This window comes from Perca fluviatilis, chromosome 5 (genome assembly GCF_010015445.1).
Source record: "Perca fluviatilis chromosome 5, GENO_Pfluv_1.0, whole genome shotgun sequence".
Classification (NCBI taxonomy): domain Eukaryota; kingdom Metazoa; phylum Chordata; class Actinopteri; order Perciformes; family Percidae; genus Perca; species Perca fluviatilis.
This window is the reverse complement of record NC_053116.1, coordinates 38,990,632-39,015,631: the sequence shown is the minus strand read 5'-3', so window position 1 is coordinate 39,015,631 and position 25,000 is coordinate 38,990,632. Positions and strand designations below refer to the sequence as shown.

At 42.7% G+C, this 25,000-nt stretch overlaps 1 protein-coding gene across 1 annotated transcript in view; it reads right to left on the bottom strand.

The window, feature by feature from the left end:
• The window catches only part of LOC120559065 (voltage-dependent L-type calcium channel subunit alpha-1F-like), a gene marked incomplete at its 3' end in the record, with an annotated part of 110,981 nt that overhangs the window by 67,759 nt on the left and 18,222 nt on the right, over nt 1–25,000 (bottom strand). Inside the window, 1 exon segment of the mRNA XM_039800488.1 lies at nt 1,848–2,104. Coding sequence (XP_039656422.1) covers nt 1,848–2,104 — 257 coding nt within the window.

Here is a 25,000-nt window from a genome sequence, read left to right as displayed (position 1 = left end):
CTTGTTGTCTCACCTGTTTCTTAGCGTGTTATCTCTACTGTTTCTTAACGTGTTGTCTCACCTGTTTCTTAGTGTGTTGTCTCACCTGTTTCTTAGCGTGTTGTCTCACCTGTTTCTTAGTGTGTTGTCTCACCTGTTTCTTAGCGTGTTGTCTCACCTGTTTCTTAGCGTGTTGTCTCACCTGTTTCTTAGCGTGTTGTCTCACCTGTTTCTTAGCGTGTTGTCTCACCTGTTTCTTAGCGTGTTGTCTCACCTGTTTCTTAGCGTGTTGTCTCACCTGTTTCTTAGCGTGTTGTCTCACCTGTTTCTAGCGTATTGTCTCACCTGTTTCTTAGTGTGTTGTCTCACATGTTTCTTAGCGTGTTATCTCTACTGTTTCTTAACGTGTTGTCTCACCTTTTTCTTAGCTTGTTGTCTCACCTGTTTCTTAGCGTGTTATCTCTACTGTTTCTTAACGTGTTGTCTCACCTGTTTCTAGCGTGTTGTCTCACCTGTTTCTAGCGTGTTGTCTCACCTGTTTCTAGCGTGTTGTCTCACCTGTTTCTTAGCGTGTTGTCTCACCTGTTTCTAGCATGTTGTCTCACCTGTTTCTTAGTGTGTTGTCTCTACTGTTTCTAGCGTGTTGTCTCACCTGTTTCTTAGCGTGTTGTCTCTACTGTTTCTAGCGTGTTGTCTCACCTGTTTCTTAGCGTGTTGTCTCACCTGTTTCTTAGCGTGTTGTCTCACCTGTTTCTAGCGTGTTGTCTCACCTGTTTCTAGCGTGTTGTCTCACCTGTTTCTTAGCGTGTTGTCTCACCTGTTTCTTAGCGTGTTGTCTCACCTGTTTCTTAGCGTGTTGTCTCACCTGTTTCTTAGCGTGTTGTCTCACCTGTTTCTTAGCGTGTTGTCTCACCTGTTTCTAGCGTATTGTCTCACCTGTTTCTAGCATGTTGTCTCACCTGTTTCTAGCGTATTGTCTCACCTGTTTCTTAGTGTGTTGTCTCACATGTTTCTTAGCGTGTTATCTCTACTGTTTCTTAACGTGTTGTCTCACCTGTTTCTTAGCTTGTTGTCTCACCTGTTTCTTAGCGTGTTATCTCTACTGTTTCTTAACGTGTTGTCTCACCTGTTTCTTAGTGTGTTGTCTCACCTGTTTCTTAGCGTGTTGTCTCACCTGTTTCTTAGTGTGTTGTCTCACCTGTTTCTTAGCGTGTTGTCTCACCTGTTTCTTAGCGTGTTGTCTCACCTGTTTCTTAGTGTGTTGTCTCACCTGTTTCTTAGCGTGTTGTCTCACCTGTTTCTTAGCGTGTTGTCTCACCTGTTTCTTAGCGTGTTGTCTCACCTGTTTCTAGCGTATTGTCTCACCTGTTTCTTAGTGTGTTGTCTCACATGTTTCTTAGCGTGTTATCTCTACTGTTTCTTAACGTGTTGTCTCACCTGTTTCTTAGCTTGTTGTCTCACCTGTTTCTTAGCGTGTTATCTCTACTGTTTCTTAACGTGTTGTCTCACCTGTTTCTAGCGTGTTGTCTCACCTTTTGCTTAGCATGTTGTCTCACCTGTTTCTTAGCGTGTTGTCTCTCCTGTTTCTTAGCGTGTTGTCTCAACTGCTTCTTAACGTGTTGTCTCACCTGTTTCTTAGCATGTTGTCTCACCTGTTTCTTAGTGTGTTGTCTCTCCGTTTTTTTAGCGTGTTGTCTCACCTGTTTCTTAGCGTGTTGTCTCTCCGTTTTTTTTGCGTGTTGTCTCACCTGTTTCTTAGCGTGTTGTCTCACCTGTTTCTTAGCGTGTTGTCTCACCTGTTTCTTGGCGTGTTGTCTCACCTGTTTCTTAGCGTGTTGTCTCACCTGTTTCTTAGCGTGTTGTCTCACCTGTTTCTTGGCGTGTTGTCCTCTCCTCCTCTGTGTCCCGGTCGAACTCGTGGTTGAGTAAAGCGTGTCGGTTCTCGTCATCCTCACTTCCCCTTCCTCTCCGTCCAGCTCTTCATCCCACTCGGGGTCCCTCTCCTCTCCTCCCCCTTCTCCTCCTTCTCCTCCTCCATCCCCCTCTCCTCCCTCCTCCTCTTCCTCACCCTCACCTCCTCCCTCCTCCCCATCCACTGCGTTGGTGTAGCCATTGCGACCAGCACCTAGAGACAGACGAAGAGAGAGAGAGAGAGAGAAGATGTGATTACTTTCAACCTGCCAATACCAACCTTGTATTTCATATTTTCAGAGCAATGCTGTAGCTGTAGTTGTCACTCTTTCTAGTCCACACAGCATTATGGGATGGGAGAAAAACGTGCTCTGGTTTATTGGCATTTCTTTAAACCAATCACAATCATCTTGGGCGCTGCTAAGCTCTGGACGGAGCCACGGTGCCTCTGCTAAATAGTCTCAGGAAGGAACTTGTTTTGGTGGAACGTGTATGTTCAAAAGTAGTTTTAATCGTGTGAGAGAAAACTCAGATTGGACAGATAGTCTAGCTAGCTGTCTGGATTTACCCTGCAGAGATCTGAGGAGCAGTTAACCATAGTCCTCACAAATCCACTCCTTAAAGCTGCATTATATCTGAATTCCAGTAGGGGGCGACATGGGGGTTGCAAAAGGAGTTCAGTTTCTGTAGAAGTCTATGAGAAAGTGACCCACTTCTCACTTGATGTATTACCTCAGTAAACATTTTCTTAATGAGTTTATGGTCTCAATCGCTAGTTTTAAGTCTTCTGCAACACAGAATGATGTTCATTTTTTTTTATTATGGTCTCTGTTGATTTTAAAATCAACACGCTTGGTCGGGACTATTAATGTCCGTTTTGACGCAGTTATGTTAAGGAAAAGGTCGGGCTTAAAAAAAAACTTTTTCGTTGCTTCAGACGTTGACAGCCACTGTCCAAACGTCCGTATTTCTCGAGTTCGGAGTGTGAACGGGTTGATATAGACTACTTTGAGTGTAAAATCGTTTGTTGTTGATCTAGAAGTAGATTGTAGGTTCATTTAGATGCTCCATGTTATGCTCCAAAGAGTGGTATGGTTTGGTTAATAAAAAGGTTTCTAGGTGACAGGGAACATTGTACTGCAACATTTACACTTCTACTTCAGGAGTATTTTGAATGCAGGACTTTTGCTTGTAGTGGATTGTTTTCACTGTGTGGTATTACAGTTTTTCTTGATTGCTTTGATACAGTACTCAACTCAAACTCCACATTTTCAAAACAGTTAACACACAGGCCGAAACAGTGGCACTCATGGTCTAAATGACACAATTTGTTTGCAAAAGGCTCTAACCATGACAAAACATTTAAAATATGTAACAAAAGCTAATTTTGCCTTCAAACAACACAACTTGCAAACAAGTGTATGAGCTCTTCCAATCAACCATTACACAGTGGACAACAAAATACTGAATACAGCACTCAGTGTGAATCAGTGCACCATTGCTTGTCAGCCTATTACTGTACGTAGCTTTCATGCCAGAGCCATTTGTTGTCAAATTTGCCTTCTTGCAAAGAATTGGATCCAGAATCACAAATGCTTTGATGCAAATTTTATTGATTCCATTGATTATTATTTTCAAACTGTGGCTGAAAACTGAAATACTGTAAATATTACACAAAATACATGTAAACCAAACCAAAATAAAATCTATTAGAGTATAAGAAATTAAGAAAATAAAAATAAAATATATTACAGTAAAGTATAAACATCTAATACTGTGGAGTATAAGAAATAGCCAGTATTGATACTGAGGGCTAGATTTACTAACACTAGCGCAGTTGGCGCTGCGTCCATTTATGCGAGTTCGGTAATAGCGCACGCTATGCTTCCACATTTTGCGTAGTATTTATCAACCCTGACACCCATCAGCCAATCAGCGTCTTTCTCCGCCCACTAGACCGTAGATTGCGCTGTAGCAAAGCGGTACATGTGCTATGATATGGCTGAGTGCAGACTGCGATATCCCCACTGCTGATGCTATGACTGTTTGAAATGATCCTGATGCCAATATTTGTAATGTAGCGAGGAGTTTAACCACTGCTGGAATGGGATGTGAACACTGAGTGGGAGATTCGATGTCATCTTTGATTTCTTCCAGTAACTCTAATATTGCATGTCTACTTGATCTGTAACGCTAAATGATGTTGTGTTCACTGACAAAGTGTGATTCTTGTGTTAAAAATATTTTCAGCCTCGCCTATGTCTTCGTCTTGCTCAAATTACTGTTGCCATTTCACCAGCGGCATAAAGGTCTACGAGGAAACTCGACTGCGGCTGGTTTAAAGAGGCGGAGAATTTCCCCCGCAGAATAGAGGCGCTACTACTGACAGTCTTTGTAAATACCACAGAATATATAATTAGGTGCACTTTGCTCTTATCCTCCCACCTTTTGGGTGGAACTCCCACTTTCCCCCACGCCCCCACCGAACGCATATTGAAAGCGCAACTTGTCTCTTCTCGCTCATGTGGCAGACAATCTGCGATTTTACCCAAGTGCGCCCTGTTTGTAAATAGCCCGCATCGGTTACGTCCGTCTTTGCGACCAATTAGCGCCTGGAAACAGGCGCAAACGGCTTGATAAATCTAGCCCTGAGTCTCTTGTGTCTTGACGATGGGGCCACATGGCCTAACCCTGCAGACCGATCTATGGGGCCACATGGCCTAACCCTGCAGACCGATCTATGGGGTCACATGGCCTAACCCTGCAGACCGATCTATGGGGTCACATGGCCTAACCCTGCAGACCGATCTATGGGGCCACATGGCCTAACCCTGCAGACTGATCTATGGGGCCACATGGCCTAACCCTGCAGACTGATTTCTAATTGAAGATTTGTGTGTAGGAGTGTCAAACAGGTGCTTCAGTGATGTCATACTGATGTAGGTAGTTTCTTATAGTTAGGAACGGATGCTTTCTGTTCAGCCTGGTCGCACAGAATTCTGTGAAATGATCAAGAATTGTTACGGAACAATAACGGAAAGGGTGAAAAGGCTGTGTGGCCACCGCGGAAAACAATGCCAATGTAAAGTCAATGAGAAGATGGCGTAGCATTATTAAAAACCGGTACACACGAACCAGACCGCCGATCCTCGGCAGAAAAGCCAGTCGAGAAGATCAGTCGGGTCCCAGAGGTCCAGAAAACTGCCTCGGGACACACTTGAGAAACGTAATACGTCTCCATAACTCTGTGTTGTTGCCCAAGAAATGACAACCGGCAGCTGATTGGACGAACGCGTCACATGGGGTCTGGTTTCTCCGGAAATTCAAAGCCAGACTGTCATGGCGGCTCGTTCAGAATACGATCTCATATTGTACTAAAATAGTTCACCGAGACATGTTTCTGAGAACATTTGCAGAGAGAAATAGGCCGTGTGTGTGTGTGTCTATATGTGTGTGTGTGTGTGTGTGTGAGTGTATACATTTGCTGAATCTGTCTTCATTTCAGCTCAACAAAAGTCAGTTTAAAAGATTTTCCTCAGATTTTGAGAGACTCTAGTCACCTCATTCTGCTCCCCTTTTCCGGGTGAGTCCCGACTGCCCTGCCGCCGACTGAACACGTCAGCTCGGCCAAAATGAACGCCGACAGCCCCCGAAGAAGTATGAAAGCCCGAAAATCCGCATAGGGAGGTTGGTTGGGGGGGGTGGATGGGTCAAACAACACAGGACCTTCACCCAGGAGATCGGGGGATTGTGTCCCACGTGTCAAGTTTCCTAAAGTCGCTTTCTTCTTTTCCGTCCAGTTGGTTTCGCGTGTCACAGAACCGTAAGCCCACCCACGACCTTTTCCTTAAAGGGGTGATAGAATGCAAAACCAATTTTACCCTGTCATAGTTGAATAACGACAGTTCGGTGGGTAAATAGGACATACATAGAAGCTCAAAGTCCCACTGACACCCCTTTACTATGAAAATCTCATATTTTGAAACTGCCGCTGAAAACAGGCGAATCCCAACAAAGCTGGAAGTTGACGTCAACCTCCCAAAAACCGGAACCTTTGTCAGCCCATGGGTGTATTAAGAGAACATTTACATAGGCTACACAACTGACCTGAGATCAGGTAGTCTTCTGAATCTAGGTCACGCAGATCTCTGCTATTCCATTACAAAATTCACTTCTGAGACTTTTTTATGCGAGAAATCAACTATGTAAAGCTCAAATATGGGCCGCTTTACGAAAATTGATGGCTAATTGCAAATTTTGTCCGACTGTGTGTCGGAGTTCAGCGCCGGTGCTGCCTGTGTTGCTGCCTCTCCGCCCGGCCTGCTGTGAGGTAGATGGAGCTCCGTCACGGCTGGCAGCCCACAGCACTCCATACCCGCGCAAAGTCACAGTTTTTTGGGCTAATGGACTACTAAACGCCCCTGCCCTGACAGAGCTCCAGGGCCTGCAACTCCCCTCTTCCTGCTAGCTAAATGTCCGGTGTGTGTGAGTGAGAGCGCGGTCAGCGAGCTTGTTATGCCAGCAATCTCTTACCACAGGTTCCAGTTACTCTTTTAATGTGTGTAATTATAATGTGTTGAGTTATTTAAACAAACGATCGGGGAAATAAACGCCTGCTTGATCCGTTGGAAGCTCTATCAATGAGAGCTAGCTAGACTCCTCTTAGAATTCCTCTGGAATTCACAAATATTCATTAACTTCAAAACAAAACATTTAGGTAGCTAGATGTTGTATAATGCGTGGACGAAATTCAAACTGTAAATATAACTCGAATTATGCCGAAAATGAAGCAAACTATCTGTGATTTGTAGCACACAGATATATAGTAAAAAAAAAACAACCCCCCAAAAAAAAAAACACAATTTTTCAAAAAATTTTTAAATTTAAATCGGACACCGTTGTTAGCTTTATAAGACATTTAGGTAGATGTTGTGTAAGTGGCGTGACGAAATTCAAACTGTAAATATAGCTACTCTAGTTATGACGGCAGAGATTAACTGGAACCTGTGGTAAGAGATTGACTGAGCTCCATCTACCTCACAGCAGGCCGGGGTCTGTGAAGGAAGGCAGGCCGGGCAGCGAGGCAGCACCGGCGCTGAAATCCGACACACAGTTTTACCAAATCTGCAATTAGCCATCAATTTTCGTAAAACGGCCCATATTTGAGCTTTATATAGTTGATTTCTCACTTAAAAAAGTCTCAGAAGTGAATTTAATAACGAAATAGCCCGACAAACAATGTATAACTTTGCAGTGTCTGAAATATGAGGCCTGCTGCCGAGTCTCCCATGTGTTTCTATGTAGTTTGCTCAAACCAATCAGCGCGCAGCTCATTCTGAATATTAATGAGCATACCATATTTGGAAGAAAAGCTCTTGTTCCAAATAGAGCCATATTCACAGGGTAGTTAAGGGCCTAATAAAATATCATTCTGGCAATTTCCGGCCCAACCAATGTTACATACCCCATTAGGAGACCTGAAGGAACAGTGTAAAATACCCTAAATAATCATTCTATCACCCCTTTAACTTAAGGGGCCGTGTTCATTTCACCAAATTCACCGTGAGATCATTTAATAGCTAATTCAACAGGAGGACAGGATACTACAATTTTTCACCGCCCAAACACACCAGATTCTTTGAATGCTCAATTCCACGTAAACACCGCAAACCATATCCATATCTTTAAAACAATAGTACCGTCCCCTTTCTAACAAATTTGGTCATAAACGTATCGATCCCACACAAGACATATTCGATTTCTACCAAGGAGTCTCGTTTTGAGTAGAGGAATTTTAAAAAATGAAAAAATAAAAATAATATATTATAAATATTCAATGCAGAAACCTGCATATACCGAATAAACAAAAGTAGAGGAAATTATACACTGTCTATGAGGAAACATGGAGCAGCACAGCACCACATTTTGAGAGGAGGACCAATGTCTTCATTAGTGTGGTGAAACCAGAATATAATGTCTTTTATTAGTGTGGTGAAAACCATGAATATAATGTCTTTTATTAGTGTGGTGAAAACCATGAATATAATGTCTTTTATTAGTGTGGTGATAAACCATGAATATAATGTCTTCATTAGTGTGGTGAAACCATGAATATAATGTCTTTTGTTGACGGCAGAAAGTACCGAGATAGTGAGGTTTATGAGAAGGTGACCGAAAAGTTATTGCGTCTTAAGGTTGTCCGTAGGCTACGTCCAGACGCTAACCGTGCCTCGCCGTTTACATCGGGATATCACCATTTGATTACAGATTCCACGTATACAGGAGTAACTCTCTCTGCTCACACATGTAAACGGGTTATTCCGAATTTTTCAGAAACCAGAATAGTGACCTTAACCCGACCATAACCCGAAAATTTACAGCTTGTAAACGTAGTCAATAATGTGGTAAGGAGTAGACAAATCAACAGGGACTCTCAGGAAGGGAGGGAGGCTGTGTGTGTGTGTGTGTGTGTGTGTGTGTGTGTGTGTGTGTGTGTGTGTGTGTGTGTGTGTGTGTGTGTGTGTGTGTGCGGCTCACGTCATAACGACAACAAGCAGTTTGGCTGTAACATTAGTGGCTGTCAGGTAACCTAACTGCTTAAGCTTACATTGAAAATGCTAGCGGTTAGCCTGTTGGGTAGCTGAAAAGTCTGTGTGATCTATAAAATCAGTGTTGATACAAGCATCAGTGTTCCTTGAATTGCTTAATTAGCTCTTTTCCAGGGCATATATTCTCAGCTTTATTGTAGCTTTTGTGAAGGGTTATGGTTATTGTATTTGGCAGACACTTTTGTCCAGCAAAATAGTAATAAAAACAATAATGACAATAAAATATAAAATATCAATAATAAAAAATAACAAAAATACCATAAATATACAAATCATAACTCTAAGAATGAATGAATTATTTAAGTGTAAGATCAACAGATAAGTCTTGAGACCCCTCTTGAAGGATCCAAAACGATCACATGAACGCTGAACACTAGGCAACTCATATCATAGAACGCACGCATATTTTAAGAGGACTGTCTGCAGGGAATGTGTCTGACCAATCACGGTGGGTGTGGGCCGCCTGGGCCAAAAATGCCAGGGCCGATTTTTTGTCCCAGTCCAGCCCTGCAATCAGGAGAGACTTCATTGCAGATATGCAAATATTTATTGTAGATAAGCATAATATGAAATGTACCGTATTTTCCGGACTATAAGTCGCTCCGGAGTATAAGTCGCATTTATTTAGAAATTTATTTCACAAAATCCAAGACCAAAAACAACCTTTTTCATCTGTCAACTACACAATAGCTCACAGAACAACAGGCTGAATACGGTAGGTGTCCGGTATGTTAAAATAACACATTAACAGTTATTGAACTACACAATAGCACCCAGAACACCTAGCTACCAGGGCGTGGAGCATGGATGGATTAAAAGGCGTGCAGACGTAGCTGCACCGTTGACCAGCCCCTCCCGACTCCTTCCTCCAGCTCTGGCCATCTCGCTCTCAGCCCGCCATTAGCCGATTAGCCGATTAGCTTTCTCTGATTTCTTCATTGCAGTAAGAGTCACCTTTTCTCCAGTCTCCCTCACAAGTTTCTCTCTCATTTCAAACTTTCTTTCTGCTGCTCGATTACCATTTTCAGCTGCATGTTTTACTACCTGCAGTTTGTTATCTCTTTTCTTTCTCCGTTGTCTTTAGGAGCAGCGTTCTAGTCGTCACAAGCCTAGAGCGCCCTCTCGCGGCTGTAGACGGTGATGTTTTCAGTATGAATTAACATTTAAAAACATGTTAAATTATATATATTTTTATATATAAGTCGCACCTGACTATAAGTCGCAGGACCAGCCAAAGTAGGGAAACAAAGTGCAACTTATAGTCCGGAAAATACGGTACATAAAATGTCCAAATCTTTGGGGATTAGACTCCATCATTAAAATATTTAAAGGGGTAGAGAAACCGACATATTCCCCCCCCACCCCCACCCCCAATGGAGCCTAAACACTGGTGATGGCGGAGAGGAAACCAGGAAGCCGAACGAAGGACCCGTCCTCTGGAAGGGGACTCTGGTTGCAGTGGATGATGAAGCCCGGAGGTGGAAGGGGAGGAGGAGGAGGGTTGCACGTTTGCCTGAGAAGCCAGCTGATAGCAAGGAGAGAAGACATTTAAAACAGGATGTCATGCTGTCATGATTGGATCATGAATTTGTGGCCAATTCTGATTGGTTTACTGAAGAGTGAACACCTCTTAACAGCTGAAAAGATTTAGGGAGAGATATAGTGGTGATCGCAGTGATTAGAAGTCTTCCTGAAAGAATTTGCGCTGAGCTTCATAACAATGGAGTTTGGACTGCTTAAATGACATCCATGTTAACTGTTCTGCAGAAGGGTGGGGGTGGGGGTGTGTGTGTGGGGGGGGGGGATGTGTCAATCCAATGAGAAAGGGTTAGCACATTTGCAAGAGGTGTCTTCTGCTCTGCTGAGACAGTGATGATGAAAGCCGAATGGATCCCTGGTTTCTTTAAACAGGTCAAAGCAATCAGGAAAAACTGTATCGTTAGTATTTTAACTGCAGTAAAAGGATTGGAATACTTCAGAGGAAGTCTCTTAGTAAGATCACTGATTTGTGTTTTTTCTGCTTCGCTTATTTCCTCGACTTCAAGATTCCCATTAAGGTCAAAGAGGAGGAATGAGAATGATGGTAGAGAGAAATGGGAGGAGGAGAGATGTGACCGCTTCCAGAGGAAGGGAAAGCAGAAAAAAATTGTAGTGAACAGCTGTGACCTAGATGTGTGTGTGTGTGTGTGTGTGTGATCTGGTCCGTGATTTATGTGTTAGTACCTGAGGACCATGAACACACACACACACACACACACACACACACACACACACACACACACACACACACACACACACACACACACACACACACACATATATATAAACCCCAGTGATGGACCGCACAGCGAGATTATGATGATGATGATGAGCTCTTTTTCTCTCTCTCATTTAGTGATTTCCTAGATTTCCTGTTTCCCACAATGCCTTGCGGTTGTGTCCAGCTGTTTTTACATTTAGGTGTAGAGAGGTACTCAGTGAGATCAGTGGCCTCACTAGACAACGCGTTCAAAGTCAGTGGGGAGGGCCTGAAATTACCACACGACCACACGGTAAATTCAGGTGAATTTTGCCATTGGCTGCTCTCATCCATTTGAAAATATAGCTACAAAAAGTGTAGCATTTGTATGTTTTGCTGTATGCAAAGTCTCAGAGAAAGCACAAGCAGTCTATCACTTAAAACCACACTCAAGAGATGGATTAAAATCAATCAAAACTGCAATCAGCAACAGCTGGTTTAACTCATCTGAGGTACTTTACCCTTATGTTTGTTCCTCTCTCCTAACCCTTTTAAAGTCCCAGTGTGTAGCGTGTTTAGTTGTTCATTAACAAAATCTGTGTTGCCCGTTCACAAACTTGTCCTTTTTCATGAATATTTACCTCCACCATCAATTCCAAGTATTCCTATTGGCTGGAAATTTAACATTTGCATTTGCATGAACTGGAGTAGACGCTCCATATTCATGATCTATCTTTGAAATACGTTAGCTGGTAAGATACATACAGGACACACTGCTCCACCTGTGTGTGTGTGTGTGTGTGTGTGTGTGTGTGTGTGTGTGTGTGTGTGTGTGTGTGTGTGTAAGGGACATACAGGACATACTGCTCCGCCTTTCACGTTTTCTCTGTCACATGACAAACTCACAGCTGCTGCTAATGCTGCTAATATCGTAGCTTCCAAGTGGCAAGTTTGAAGAAGGAAACATGGAGGACCAAAACGTATTCAAAATCCAAAATTTCAGGAACAGGAGTCTTCTTCTTCTTCTTCTTTGCCCAGAAAAAGAAAAAGGAGATTGATAAAGAGCAAGAGACCGGCTTTTTGAAGCATGAAGGCTACCGTAGCTGTAATATGAATGAACTTTGAACTGCGTGGCGCGAGAGAGTTGATTGTTGATATATGATCTCAACGCTACACATTTTAAATAAACCAATGAACAAAAATGAAATAAAAAAACAGCGCTTTCAAGCCGTGGAAGGGAGTTTGATTTTCCAGGGGAAAACAAAAAGCTTTGACCCGGGAAACGTGTGTTTGTGTCCCCTACTGAAGTCCTTCTTACGCAGAGCTTTCGCCGCGGTCTACATAAGTGAGAGTCATACTTGTGCTGGTGTGTCTGCGTCGTTGTAGTGTATCTCTTTTAGAGAATAGCATAGCCGCTATGTATGTTTGTGTGTGTGGGGAGTGTGTGGTAGAGCGAGTGAGAGAGTGAAGTGATTAGCTTCGGATGGAGACGGAGAAACTATGGCCCCTATCTTGCACCCGGCAACCAGCACGGTCTTACAGGGAGGTGTGTTCAGGTGCATTCTGGGCGTGCTGGTCTTACAGGGAGGTGTGTTCAGGTGCATTCTGGGCGTGCTGGTCTTACAGGGAGGTGTGTTCAGGTGCATTCTGGGAGTATTGCTATCTTGAGGCGGTTGGAAGTGATGGCACCATTGACCAACAAAAACCTGGTCTAAAGTCAATAACGCAGCATTTCATTGTTATTTTAACAGAGCATTAGTAAAATGCTCCTAGGCTCGTGCACAGCGCGCACAATACTTGTTACACACAAGGACGCAAAAAAAAAAAAAAAAAAAAAAAAAAAAAAAAAAAAAAAAAATATGCAAAAAAAAAAAAAAAAAAAAAAAAAAAAAAAAAAAAAAAAAAAAAAAATAAATAGGGTGTAAATCCTCCATCATAACAGCAATGCTCCAAGGTCCAAACGCGCCTGGCTTTTAAAGGGAATGGGAGATGATCTCTGATTGGTTGATTGCATGTTACGCCCAAAACACACCTCTGATTAATGAAGACACTAAGTACAACTTTTTGTGAATGTACACGAGTCAAACTTCCGTTTAAAAGCATATTCGGGATTTAAGATTTAAGATTGACCGTAGTCTCGTTTTTCGGTCAGATGGCCTTTTGAATGGGAGTGCTAGGGGCACTTTTATGCTAGTCTCAAAATAGCTATTTTTAAACCACTAAGAAGGCTCGACACAACATGAGACTTTGCTCCAAGTATCACCAGGGGCCCTACACCTTAACGACAGCACTGACAACATTGGTTGTGTACACAGAGTTTACTAAAAAGAAAGGTTTTGAACAACTCACCGCAGCTCTTGTTGTTTCCGGCCGCAGCCATTTTATCAGCCAAAAATAATCGATCTCCGAATGCAGCGTAACAGGGAGGAGAGTAAAGACGGAAAGCTCCTAAAGCTTAGCTCCGTATAAATGCACGGATTATTTGTTGTTTTGTCGTTAGTGAAAAACAATATTGACCTCGTAGTTGAAAAAAGAGCCTCATATGGAGTCCGTTCATTCGCATTCGGATATCGACTCGTTTTGACTGCCGAGGTGGTAGTGGCCGGAAACAACCAGAGCTGCGGTGAGTTGTTCAAAACCTTTCTTTTTAGTAAACTCTCAGAACACAACCAATGTTGTCAGTACTTTGGTTAAGGTGTAGAGCCCCTGGTGATACTTGGAGCAAAGTCTCATGTTGTGTCGAGCCTACTTAGTGGTTTAAAAATAACTATTTTGAGGCTAGCATAGCGTCACCTTCCTAAAATAATTGCCTAAGTCATTTTTTCAGGTTTTTCAGAAAACACAAAAAATAAAACTGCCTAAGTCACATGCTTGACATCGGCAATTATACTAAAGGTGTAGAATCACATGACCTGTTCAACTGAGGATGTAGGCAATTTTACCAGAGGTGGCCTGCACCATGAGGAGATGATTTAGGCAACAAAATCATTTTTGTTAAAAAATGACTTAGGCAATTATTTTAGGAAGGTGACGATAGCAGTGCCCCTCTAGCACTCCCATTCAAAAGGCCATTTGACCCAAAAAAACAAAAATACGGTCAATCTTAAAAGTGGCGCTTCCGTCCTAAATATGCTTTTAAACGAACGTTTGACTCGTGTACATTCACAAAAAAACCATAGGATGCATTTTGGCGAGAGTTACGCTTTAACTGTCATGTGCCGCCATAAATGCATATTTTCTTTAGATATTATACGAATTGTTGTGCATAAGTTTTCGTACGATATCATGCGAACCCGTTCATGAGAATACGTTGACCACAGACTGAGCATTTCGTTGGTAATCTTGGTCCTTGGTTCCTTTTCTTTCTTTCCCAAAATAAAGCTTCCTGAACTGTGACTGTGCTGGATTCTCTGTCTTTGGCCTATGCACCGATAATGAACATGCAGAGATAGGCTGCGATTATTCTAAAAAAAGGGCCTTTAAAGTCTTTCCTCCCCCGAAAACTCGGAGCTGGCAGCTTCCCAGCAGGTTTATCATTCGTCCAATGAGCAGCGGAGGTGCAGGTCATGTGACTCAGGGTCACGTTGTTTTGTTCCTGTGGAGGAGCTGCTTCACCCGCAGGACGACAAGAACCGACTAATTATCCCCGAATTATCCCGAGTGAACTCACATCCTCATGACAATGAGTTGAGACAGTGTGTGTGTGTGTGTGTGTGTGTGTGTGTGTGTGTGTGTGTGTGTGTGTGTGTGTGTGTGTGTGTGTGTGTGTGTGTGTGTGTGTGTTTGTGTGTGTGTGTGTGTGTGTGTGTGTGTGTGTGTGTGTGTTTTTTTGTGTGTGTGTGTGTGTTTGTAAAGCAGGGCATCTCATCACTCGCACACAACCCTGCATCCGCCTTGTTAACTTTCTACTTTTCACTGCCGTGTGTGTGTGTGTGTGTGTGTGTGTGTGTGTGTGTGTGTTGTCACGCTGCCCTGCAGCCTGGTCCAGCTGGAAGGTCATCAGTTCATTTAGTGAATGTTGGGGCAGTGTTTCTTCCTCTTCACTGCTCAGATCGCAGACTCACAGCAGCAGCAGCAGTACTTTTAAACACTGAAGCCCGATCAATACGTCATCGTCACTTTGAATATTAGCGTCTGATATCAGCTGTGCAGAAGTTAAAGGGTTACGTTCAGGATTAGAATGGCCAACGGGTCCTCCAGCGATGCGAATTTGCGAAAAGTTTTCAATAAAAGTTTCGTACGTTCACGGCAGCTCATCTGCCGTGTTGGTGGGACAGTTTGAGTTCATTGTGGAGACGCTGCTGAAGAGAGAGAGGAAGTGACGGAGATGCAGTGTGAGGAGAGTTAACGCTTAGTGGTAAGGATTTCGGGCCCTATTTTAACGATCTAAGCGCGCGGCGTGAAGCGCTTGGCGCAGGTGCGTGTAGGGCGTGTCTTCATTAATCAGAGGTGTGTTTTGGGCGTAACATGCAATCAACCAATCAGAGATCATCTCCCATTCCCTTTAAAAGCCAGGCGCGTTTGGACCTTTGAGCATTGCTGTTATGATGGAGGATTTACACCCTAATATTTTTATTAATAATCTTCTGCATGTGTGTGTGTGTGTGTGTGTGTGTGTGTGTGTGTGTGTGTGCGTGCTGCTGTGCGTCCCTGTGTGTGTAACAAGCATAGTGTGCGCGCGCTGTGCACGAGCCTAGGAGCATTTTACTAATGCTCTGTTAAAATAACAATGAAATGCTGCGTTACTGACTTTAGACCAGGTTTTTGTTGGTCAATGGCGCCATCACTTCCCGCTGCCTCAAGATAGCAATACTCCCAGAATGCACCTGAACACACCTCCCTGTAAGACCAGCACGCCCAGAATGCACCTGAACACACCTCCCTGTAAGACCAGCACGCCCAGAATGCACCTGAACACACCTCCCTGTAAGACCAGCACGCCCAGAATGCACCTGAACACACCTCCCTGTAAGGCAGTGGTTCTCAAACTTTTTCGGTCGTTCCCCACTTTGGACAAGGGGGAATTTTCAAGCCCCACCTGCCCCCATCACCCCAACACAATGCTAATGAAATACGCAGCAAGCTTAAAATGTTCCAATTTATTGAAGTAACAACTATCAAATAACAGCAAGTTCAAAAATAAAGAAAATAAAAGTGCAGCTGTGTCAAAATTTGCATCAAGTTCAAAAATAGAAAAAAAAATAAAAGTGCCACTTTGCAATCTGTTAAAAAATGAAAAGAAGAGAAATCCATTTGGCAAGAAAGGTCTATTCTCCCTGCATTAGTAGCTGCAATGAGCCTGTTTTGCATTGCACAATTTCGGGGGTGATCGGTCTAATAAGCGGCAAAACACAGCTATAAGGATGGTTTGCTCTCACACGAGCTGCATTTATAGTCACACAACACACACACACACACACACACACACACACACACACACACACACACACACGTGCAGTCACTCTCTAGTCTTGTGGAGGCGGGTATGGCTGCAGCCTGGAGCGTCCTAAGCCGTCCTGTCTCATGCCGAGGCTTATCCAACGGTAAATTCAGAGGGTCAAAAATACGATATCGAATTATTTTCCAGATTGACTCACGGGTAAATCCACGGGCGTCAGTTTGGTTTGAAATGTGCTGGAGACAGAGATGCATTTGGAAGTACATTTCCAGAAGTGCTGGTTACAATGACGCATACTTTTTTCTTTTTTTTTCTCTTTCGCGCAGGTCACGTTTGAAAGACGCTGTCCTGTAGCTTACTAATGAATAAAAACGTGGTTTAATGTACGTAAACAATCATCAATGATAACCAAATTTCTCTCTCATATTGCTCCTCATAACCACTGAAAACTGTCAAAAAATCGAACCCAAAGTCCTTTTATTATGGACGTTATCTGACATCTGACTCGTTTCTTCTTCACATTTTCAGCAGGGCAGCGGAGCGGCTGTGGGTTGACTCCCAACGGTTCTCATGGGCTTTATAAGTCCTAACGTGAAAAAGCTTCATGCGGTTTAATGTACCTAAACAACCATCAATCATCACCACATTTCTGGTTTGATTTTTTGACAGTTTTCAGTGGTTATGAGGAGCAATATGAGAAAGCTTGTGTGGTAATCATTGATCAGTGATCAATGATTACCACACAAGCTTACGATCTTTTTCTTCGTCACAGGCGCCAATGGAGAAGAAAATGTTAATGTAAGATAACTTATAATCGTTGGATTTCGGTTTAGTTCTTTTGATATTACAAAATATGGCCATGATAAATTTGGTGATCATTGATCGTTAACATTAGCTCCGGAGACTCCAGCTCCGTCTCCCCCCGAAGCAGGAAAAGCTAACACTATGCTACTGTAAGCTATTCAATGAGTTTCCTTTTAGCGAAATACTCAGTGAATTTAATTCCCTCTGCAAATGTTATATCTCTAGGGCTTTTATTGTGAAAGGTAAGAACGGAAAGAAAGTCTCTGGTAAACACATAGACATTAAAAGAAATGGACCAGCAGACCCCGTGTCTCTGTACGAGACCAGTGAAGGATATCAGAAGTCTCTTTCCCGGTGCTGGCTGAGCGTTACTGAGCAGCCTCCAACTGAGCTTGAAGACGTAGATGTGACGTGAGCAACCTGTCTGAAAGTGTGAAGTCTTCTGGTAGCTGTGCCGAGAGAAATCTCAATCATTCCCAATCTTACAGAGACGGAGAGCGTAGGTATATGTAAGGAGATAACATAGGCACAGGCTAATTACTGATCACTAACATGCTAGTTAACATTAGTCATTAAACCTAAACAGATAATGGAAGTCCAAACTGCCTGTGAGCTTCTCCTGTACTATACGGTAATTCCTCTACTGTGTGACAGTAAGTCTCGTGGTTATGACCCAATCGTTAGCCTATTGTTATAAAAGCGTCTGCTACGGAGACATAACGTGAGGTACAAGGTAATGGAGCCTTTTATACATTGTCGTGTTTCTTTAGAAATAAACAACGGACAAATAGAGTCTTTAAACTCTTCAGATGTAAAGTTATTCTCTGTCAAAGTGGCGCCAAAATGAATGGGAGTCAATGGGATGCTAACGGGAGGGTGATGGCTTGTTAGCATCAAAATGGCGCCATAGGAGCTTCGCTTTGGGGAGAGAGGCTTACCCCTCCCCTTGGGTAAACGCTGCCTTTGTGATGGTTAAAAGGAGTAATAAAGTTTGCTGTCTTTACGGTCTGTGGTTCGGACATCAGCCTCCGTTTTATTGTATGTTGATCCTCATCAATAAACGACACAATGTGATTGGTCGATGTCTTTATTCGCGTCGCGAAAGCTCAGAAAAATCAACTTTGTCCGGAAAAAAAATGACCACGCTTTATCGCCGCTTGATATTCACGTTCTGTGTGAAAGTACTCGTGACAACAACGGTTCGATAAAATTTCTGATGATTCAGATCCGCTCCAACAATTAATGGCTTCTTCCTATTAATCGTCATTTGAATATATAATCAGAAAAAAGGAGGACCAGTATCTTTTCACGGCACCCCTCCATAGAGATTTATCAGCCCTATCCCACTAAACATTAGACGTCTGATGGACGTGCAGATCATGTCTAAATTGCGTCCGTCGGTCCAGACCAATTCTTGACGTCTACACGACGTGCAAACTAGGTCTGCTATTTGAACGTCTAACAATGACCCCATTTGGACGTCAATATGCAGTTCAACATTTGAACGTCAGACTAGGTAACTTTTTTGGACGTCATGTGGACATCTTAAACATGTGTGGGAAATTGACATTTATTAATGTAATATTGTTTATTTATGACAAATATCAACATTGTTGTCAACAATATGATTAATGAATATGAATATGATGATTTGTGATTAAACATTATTTGTTATACATTATTTATTTATTGAGTACATTATATTTTGTTATTTTACATATTCCTGTTTTCCCTCTACTGGTTTATTTTATTTTAAATAATTAATTAATAAATGTATTTATTTATTTATTTGGAAATGCAATTTAAATAATTAACATATAAATAACACCACTCTGGCTGAGGCAGCACGTTATCATGACCCAAGCATTAAACGCCAATCTGATTGGCCGAGGCAACACACCAAGCATTTGGCGCCTGTTTGGGGCGATTCAGCGTGTTTCATGGCATAGATATATACGGTTTCATGGAAGCAAGCTTTTAAGCTGTAGGAAAATAAACTGAAACCGTATGCCACCTTCTGAAATGGTACTACAGTTATGCACAGAGCTAAGAAGCATTAAAAAAGATGTCTGAAATTAGTTTGAAATTGACGTAGAAAAGACTTCCACAATGACCACAGTTGGACTGCAATTAGCCCTTATACAGCGGTCCTTTCGACGTCAATAATGGATGTTCGGTAGACGTCGAAAAAAATTGGACGTGCAAAAACGACGTAGACAACACGTCGTTTGGACGTGTCTTTGCGCAGTGGGATGTTAAAGGTCCAGTGTGTGGGAATTTATCCAATCCATAGCGTTGAGATCATATATCGCAATCAACTCTCTCTCACCACGCAGTTCAAAGAAGGTATTACAGCTACGGTAGCCTTCACGCTTCAAAAAGCTGGTCTCTTGCTCTTTTCAATCTCCTTTATCTTTTTCTGGGTGAAGAAGAAGAAGACTCCTGTTCCTAAAATTTGGATTTTGAATACGTGCGGTCCTCCATGTTTCCTTCTTCAAACTTGCCACTTGGAAGCTACGATACCTGTTAGCAGCAGCTGTGAGTTTATCATGTGACAGCGAAAACACCAAAGGTGGAGCAGTATGTCCTGTATGTATCTTACCGGTTAATGTGTTTCAAGATGGAGCGTGAATATGGAGCGTCTACCCCAGTTCATGCAAACGCGAATGTAAAATTTCAAGCCAATAGACATTTTTCACGGCAGACATGTCGACACGTCATAGCAGGAAAAGCACAGGTGTATTCAAAACCATTACTGATGGCTGCATTCCACTTAGGAGAGACCCTGGTATTAAACCATTACTGATGGCTGCATTCCACTTAGGAGAGGTCCTGGTAATAAACCATTACTGATGGCTGCATTCCACTTAGGAGAGACCCTGGTATTAAACCATTACTGATGGCTGCATTCCACTTAGGAGAGACCCTGGTATTAAACCATTACTGATGGCTGCATTCCACTTAGGAGAGGTCCTGGTATTAAACCATTACTGATGGCTGCATTCCACTTAGGAGAGACCCTGGTATTAAACCATTACTGAAGGCTGCATTCCACTTAGGAGAGGTCCTGGTATTAAACCATTACTGATGGCTGCATTCCACTTAGGAGAGGTCCTGGTATTAAACCATTACTGAAGGCTGCATTCCACTTAGGAGAGGTCCTGGTATTAAACCATTACTGAAGGCTGCATTCCACTTAGGAGAGGTCCTGGTATTAAACCATTACTGATGGCTGCATTCCACTTAGGAGAGGCCCTGGTATTAAACCATTAATGATGGCTGCATTCCACTTAGGAGAGGTCCTGGTATTAAACCATTAATGATGGCTGCATTCCACTTAGGAGAGGTCCTGGTATTAAACCATTAATGATGGCTGCATTCCACTTAAGGAGGTCCTGGTATTAAACCATTACTGATGGCTGCATTCCACTTAGGAGAGGTCCTGGTATTAAACCATTACTGATGGCTGCATTCCACTTAGGAGAGGCCCTGGTATTAAACCATTAATGATGGCTGCATTCCACTTAGGAGAGGTCCTGGTATTAAACCATTACTGATGGCTGCATTCCACTTAGGAGAGGTCCTGGTATTAAACCATTACTGATGGCTGCATTCCACTTAGGAGGGTCCTGGTATTAAACCATTAATGATGGCTGCATTCCCTTACGGAGAGGTCCTGGTATTAAACCATTAATGATGGCTGCATTCCACTTAGGAGAGGTCCTGGTATTAAACCACTACTGATGGCTGCATTCCACTTAGGAGAGGTCCTGGTATTAAACCATTACTGATGGCTGCATTCCACTTAGGAGAGGTCCTGGTATTAAACCATTACTGATGGCTGCATTCCACTTAGGAGAGGTCCTGGTATTAAACCACTACTGATGGCTGCATTCCACTTAGGAGAGGCCCTGGTATTAAACCATTAATGATGGCTGCATTCCACTTAGGAGAGGTCCTGGTATTAAACCATTACTGATGGCTGCATTCCACTTAGGAGAGACCCTGGTATTAAACCATTACTGATGGCTGTATTCCACTTAGGAGAGACCCTGGTATTGTGCATGCTTAAATATCTTACTGGGACACTTGATGGAACTGAGCCATTGTTAAGGTTATCAATCTCAGCTGTGCTTTTCCTACTATGACAAGTCAACATGTCTGCTGTGAAAAAGATCCATAGGAATACTTGGAGTTGATGGTGGAGGTAAATAAAATCATGAAAAAGGACAAGTTTGTGAACAGGCAACACAGATTTAGATAATGAACAACTAAAAGTGTTACACACTGGGACCTTTAAAGCTACGTTGTGTAAGAAGTTCTCCCATCTAGCGGTGAAATTGTATATGACAACCAACTGAATATTACTTTCTAGCCCTTCCCAACTCCAACGGTGTCTGAACCCGAAATGACTTCTTAGCATCTCCATCGTTTACACGCAGCTGTTGTTGCGTTGCCTGTCGCGTTGTCGTTTTAATTCTCTTTTTAACTTCCCTGGCAAGTAATCTCCCCCTGGCATTCGTCACGGTGCCACTGAGTGTAAGAGCGCAAAATGCAGAGGTATGTCCCTCTTTGGCTAATGTATTTTAAAGATGGAGGCGCTACATGGCGGCCGTCATTCGAGCGAGTCTGAATGTCAGATTCTACGCTTATGAGAACACTTTGATTAGTTTCTGGAAGTAATTACACATGAATGAGCACATATTTGTGAAAGAAAGTTTTTTTTTTTGCTAAGAATCAACTTAAAAAATTACACAATGTAGGTTTAAGTAAACAGTAGACAGTAAACATTTATTTCACACTATTATTTTGGTTTAACTTTGCAACTGGTCCACAGTTCACATGCATATCGAACCGTGATAGTTGACCCGTACGGACCACGGATCGACCGTAGCACCACTAGTTCAAGGACACTCATCCATCTGAGTCCACCGCTGAACCTTTTTAAATTCACTTTATCCTTTTCACAACGTCCGTGTGTGATTATCTGATCACACACGGACGTTGATCAGTTGGAATCTGAACGCATTTTTGCTGTCCACGTGTATGTCTACGCTGCATATAGCAGATGTAAACGTACAGTACAGGCCAAATGTTTGGACACACCTTCTCATTCAATGCGTTTCCTTTTTATTTTCATGACTATTTACATTGTAGATTCTCACTGAAGGCATCAAAACTATGAATGAACACATATGGAATTATGTACTTAACAAAAAAGTGTGAAATAACTGAAAACATGTCTTATATTTTAGATTCTTCAAAGTAGCCACCCTTTGCTTTTTTTATTAATAAGGGAAATAATTCCACTAATGAACCCTGACAAAGCACACCTGTGAAGGTAAAACCATTTCAGGTGACTACCTCATGAAGCTCATTGAGAAAACACCAAGGATTTGCAGAGTTATCAAAAAAAGCAAATTAGCAAATATTTTTGAAGAATCTAAAATATAAGACATGTTTTCAGTTATTTCACACTTTTTTGTTAAGTACATAATTCCATATGTGTTCATTCATAGTTTTGATGCCTTCAGTGAGAATCTACAATGTAAATAGTCATGAAAATAAAGAAACACATTGAATGAGAAGGTGTGTCCAAACTTTTGGCCTGTACTGTACACGCCACGTGGCGTTATTGGGTTTAGGAAAGAAACATTGGGGGAAGGCCCCAATGTTTAAAAAACGGTTAAAAACGGTTAAAAACGCCTCAAGCGGGACACAATCCCGGCTCTCCTGGGTGAAAGTCCTGTGTTTTACCCTCGTAATGTAGGTCAATGGTAACCTGACTCCACCAGATTGGATCGCTTCGCATTTGCTCTGCATATCCATCTGGGAACTTTCCGTTGGAGAACTTTTGGGAAGGGGCGAAAATACTGGTTAGCTGGGTAGCCCCCAAGGACCACATGAGGAGCCCTCAGGCCTGTTCTAAAAATGAAAATTGAATATTGATATTATCTGTTTCCCACCTTGTTAAGTCATTGTTGATAATTGTTGTGAGAAATCATTAACATGATCAGTGTCTTCACATAGATAAGCGTCATTAATCATTAATAATCATATATAACTATTAATAATCATATATAACTATCATTAATCATTAATAATCATATATAACTAAAGGCAAACTGAGCACAGTTGTTATTTCAGAAGAGTGTATCAAACTGGTAGCCCTTCGTATGACTCAATACCCAGGAAGTAGCTCTCAGTTTAGAAAAGGTTGGTGACCCCTGGGATAAACCATCTGTCTATCACCACCTATAGTTGGCGATAGATGGGCCAAATCAACCAATCAGATCAAACTTCTTGCCGAAACCAGTCGGGAGAAGAGCAGAAACATCTTTTCCTCCGAGAAAAGCCTCCAGTACCGTTTTTCTTAGCTCTTCTTCCAATGAAGGAATACTTTCTAATTCGGAAAAAACTTGCTGCGATAGCTACGCTCATCTCCTCCGTGGAAGCCGCCACGTTGTTCAGACCGAACAGTCGCTTCTCGCTGCGTCACGCCTAAACCAACGCTGATTGGTCGGTCGTTTGGCGAACGTCTCCAAATTTTCTCTCATCTCAAGATGCCAGACTGATCTGGGAGTGGGAAACTCGGCTCGCCAGATCAGGGCGCTTTCACCGGATACGTACGCGCTAAAAAGCGATGCGCATCTTGATAACTACGCCAAAATGGGCATTACTATTGGCGTGTCATACATACGGTACTTTATGACATCAGTCTGCTTTCATAGCGTTCGTGTGTGATTGTTGTCTTTGAGGAATCAATTAAAACAACATCTTTATGTATATTTTTCTCTGCTATGTCTGCCAGTGTATGTTGTGTTATATTTGTGTGTACATTTTACTTTTGAGCGCTGCTGTAGCAGAGAATCTCCCAACTGTGGTATTAATAAAGTCTATCTTATCTTATCTGATCTTTTGGTTGGAATAAAGGTCTTCCTGTCTGTAGTACCTCACATTGAAAAAGGATTTCTCTGAGGTTCAGATTAAGTTGAAATAAGACTGCAGTTTCAAGGATGGAACAAAAGAGGGGATTAAACTCTGCTGCCACGGTAACCGATGATGTCACGTGTGTTAATGCTCATTTTCCATGACAACGTTATCAGACGGTCCGTGGGGGGGGACCATCTTAATTCAGCGAAGCAGGAAGTGTGATCCTCCCTCAGGATCAGGAGGATTAAACTCAAAAGTCACTCTCTAAATAATTAAGGTTGTGACCTTTGACCTCAGTCAGGACGGAGTTAACAGCCTCCATCTAGTAGGACCAGGAGGCACGTACCTGCTCAGGTCACACACAGCAGACTGGGAGACGACAACAGAAAGAAAGCTCTTATTTTGGTAGTCCTGTCAGTTATGGTTTTAGTAGTCTCGCTTTGCCAGACCCTCCTCCACAGTGCTACGGAGGAGGGTCTGGCTAGTCCACACAGCATTCCTCGATGGGACCCTCTGAGCCCTAAAGTATTTTTGATGGTGCCGTCAAACGATTAAAATATTTAATCGCGATTAATCGCATTAATGTCATAGTTAACTCGCAATTAATCGCATATTTTTATCTATTCTAAATGTCCCTTGATTTCTTTTGTCCATTATATTTTCTAATTGTAATGCTCTTATAAACATGGAAAAGTGGATCAGCTTGCTTTGGGCTTTTACCCTGGCTTTGGCGAGGAGGGGGAGAATTGGCCATCAGTTGTGTGCTCGGCCATCAGCTGTGTGCACTTTCTTGTGGGGGCGGCCATCAGCTGTGTGCTCGACCATCAGCTGTGTGATGCGAGCCATCAGCTGTGTAACCGGCCATCAGCTGTGTGTTAACTTTTCCATCAATACGCTGTGTCGCTTTGCCGACCATCAGCTTGTGTGATTTCGGCATCAGCTGTGTGCTTTCGGCCATCAGCTGTGATGCTCGACCATCAGCTGTGTGCTCGGCATCAGCTGTGTGGCTGCTCGACCATCAGCTGTGTGCTTCCGACCATCAGCTGTGTGGCTTTCGGCCACCAGCTGTGTGCTTTCGACCATCAGCTGTGGGCTCTGCCATCCGGTGTGTGCTCGGCCAGCCCAGCT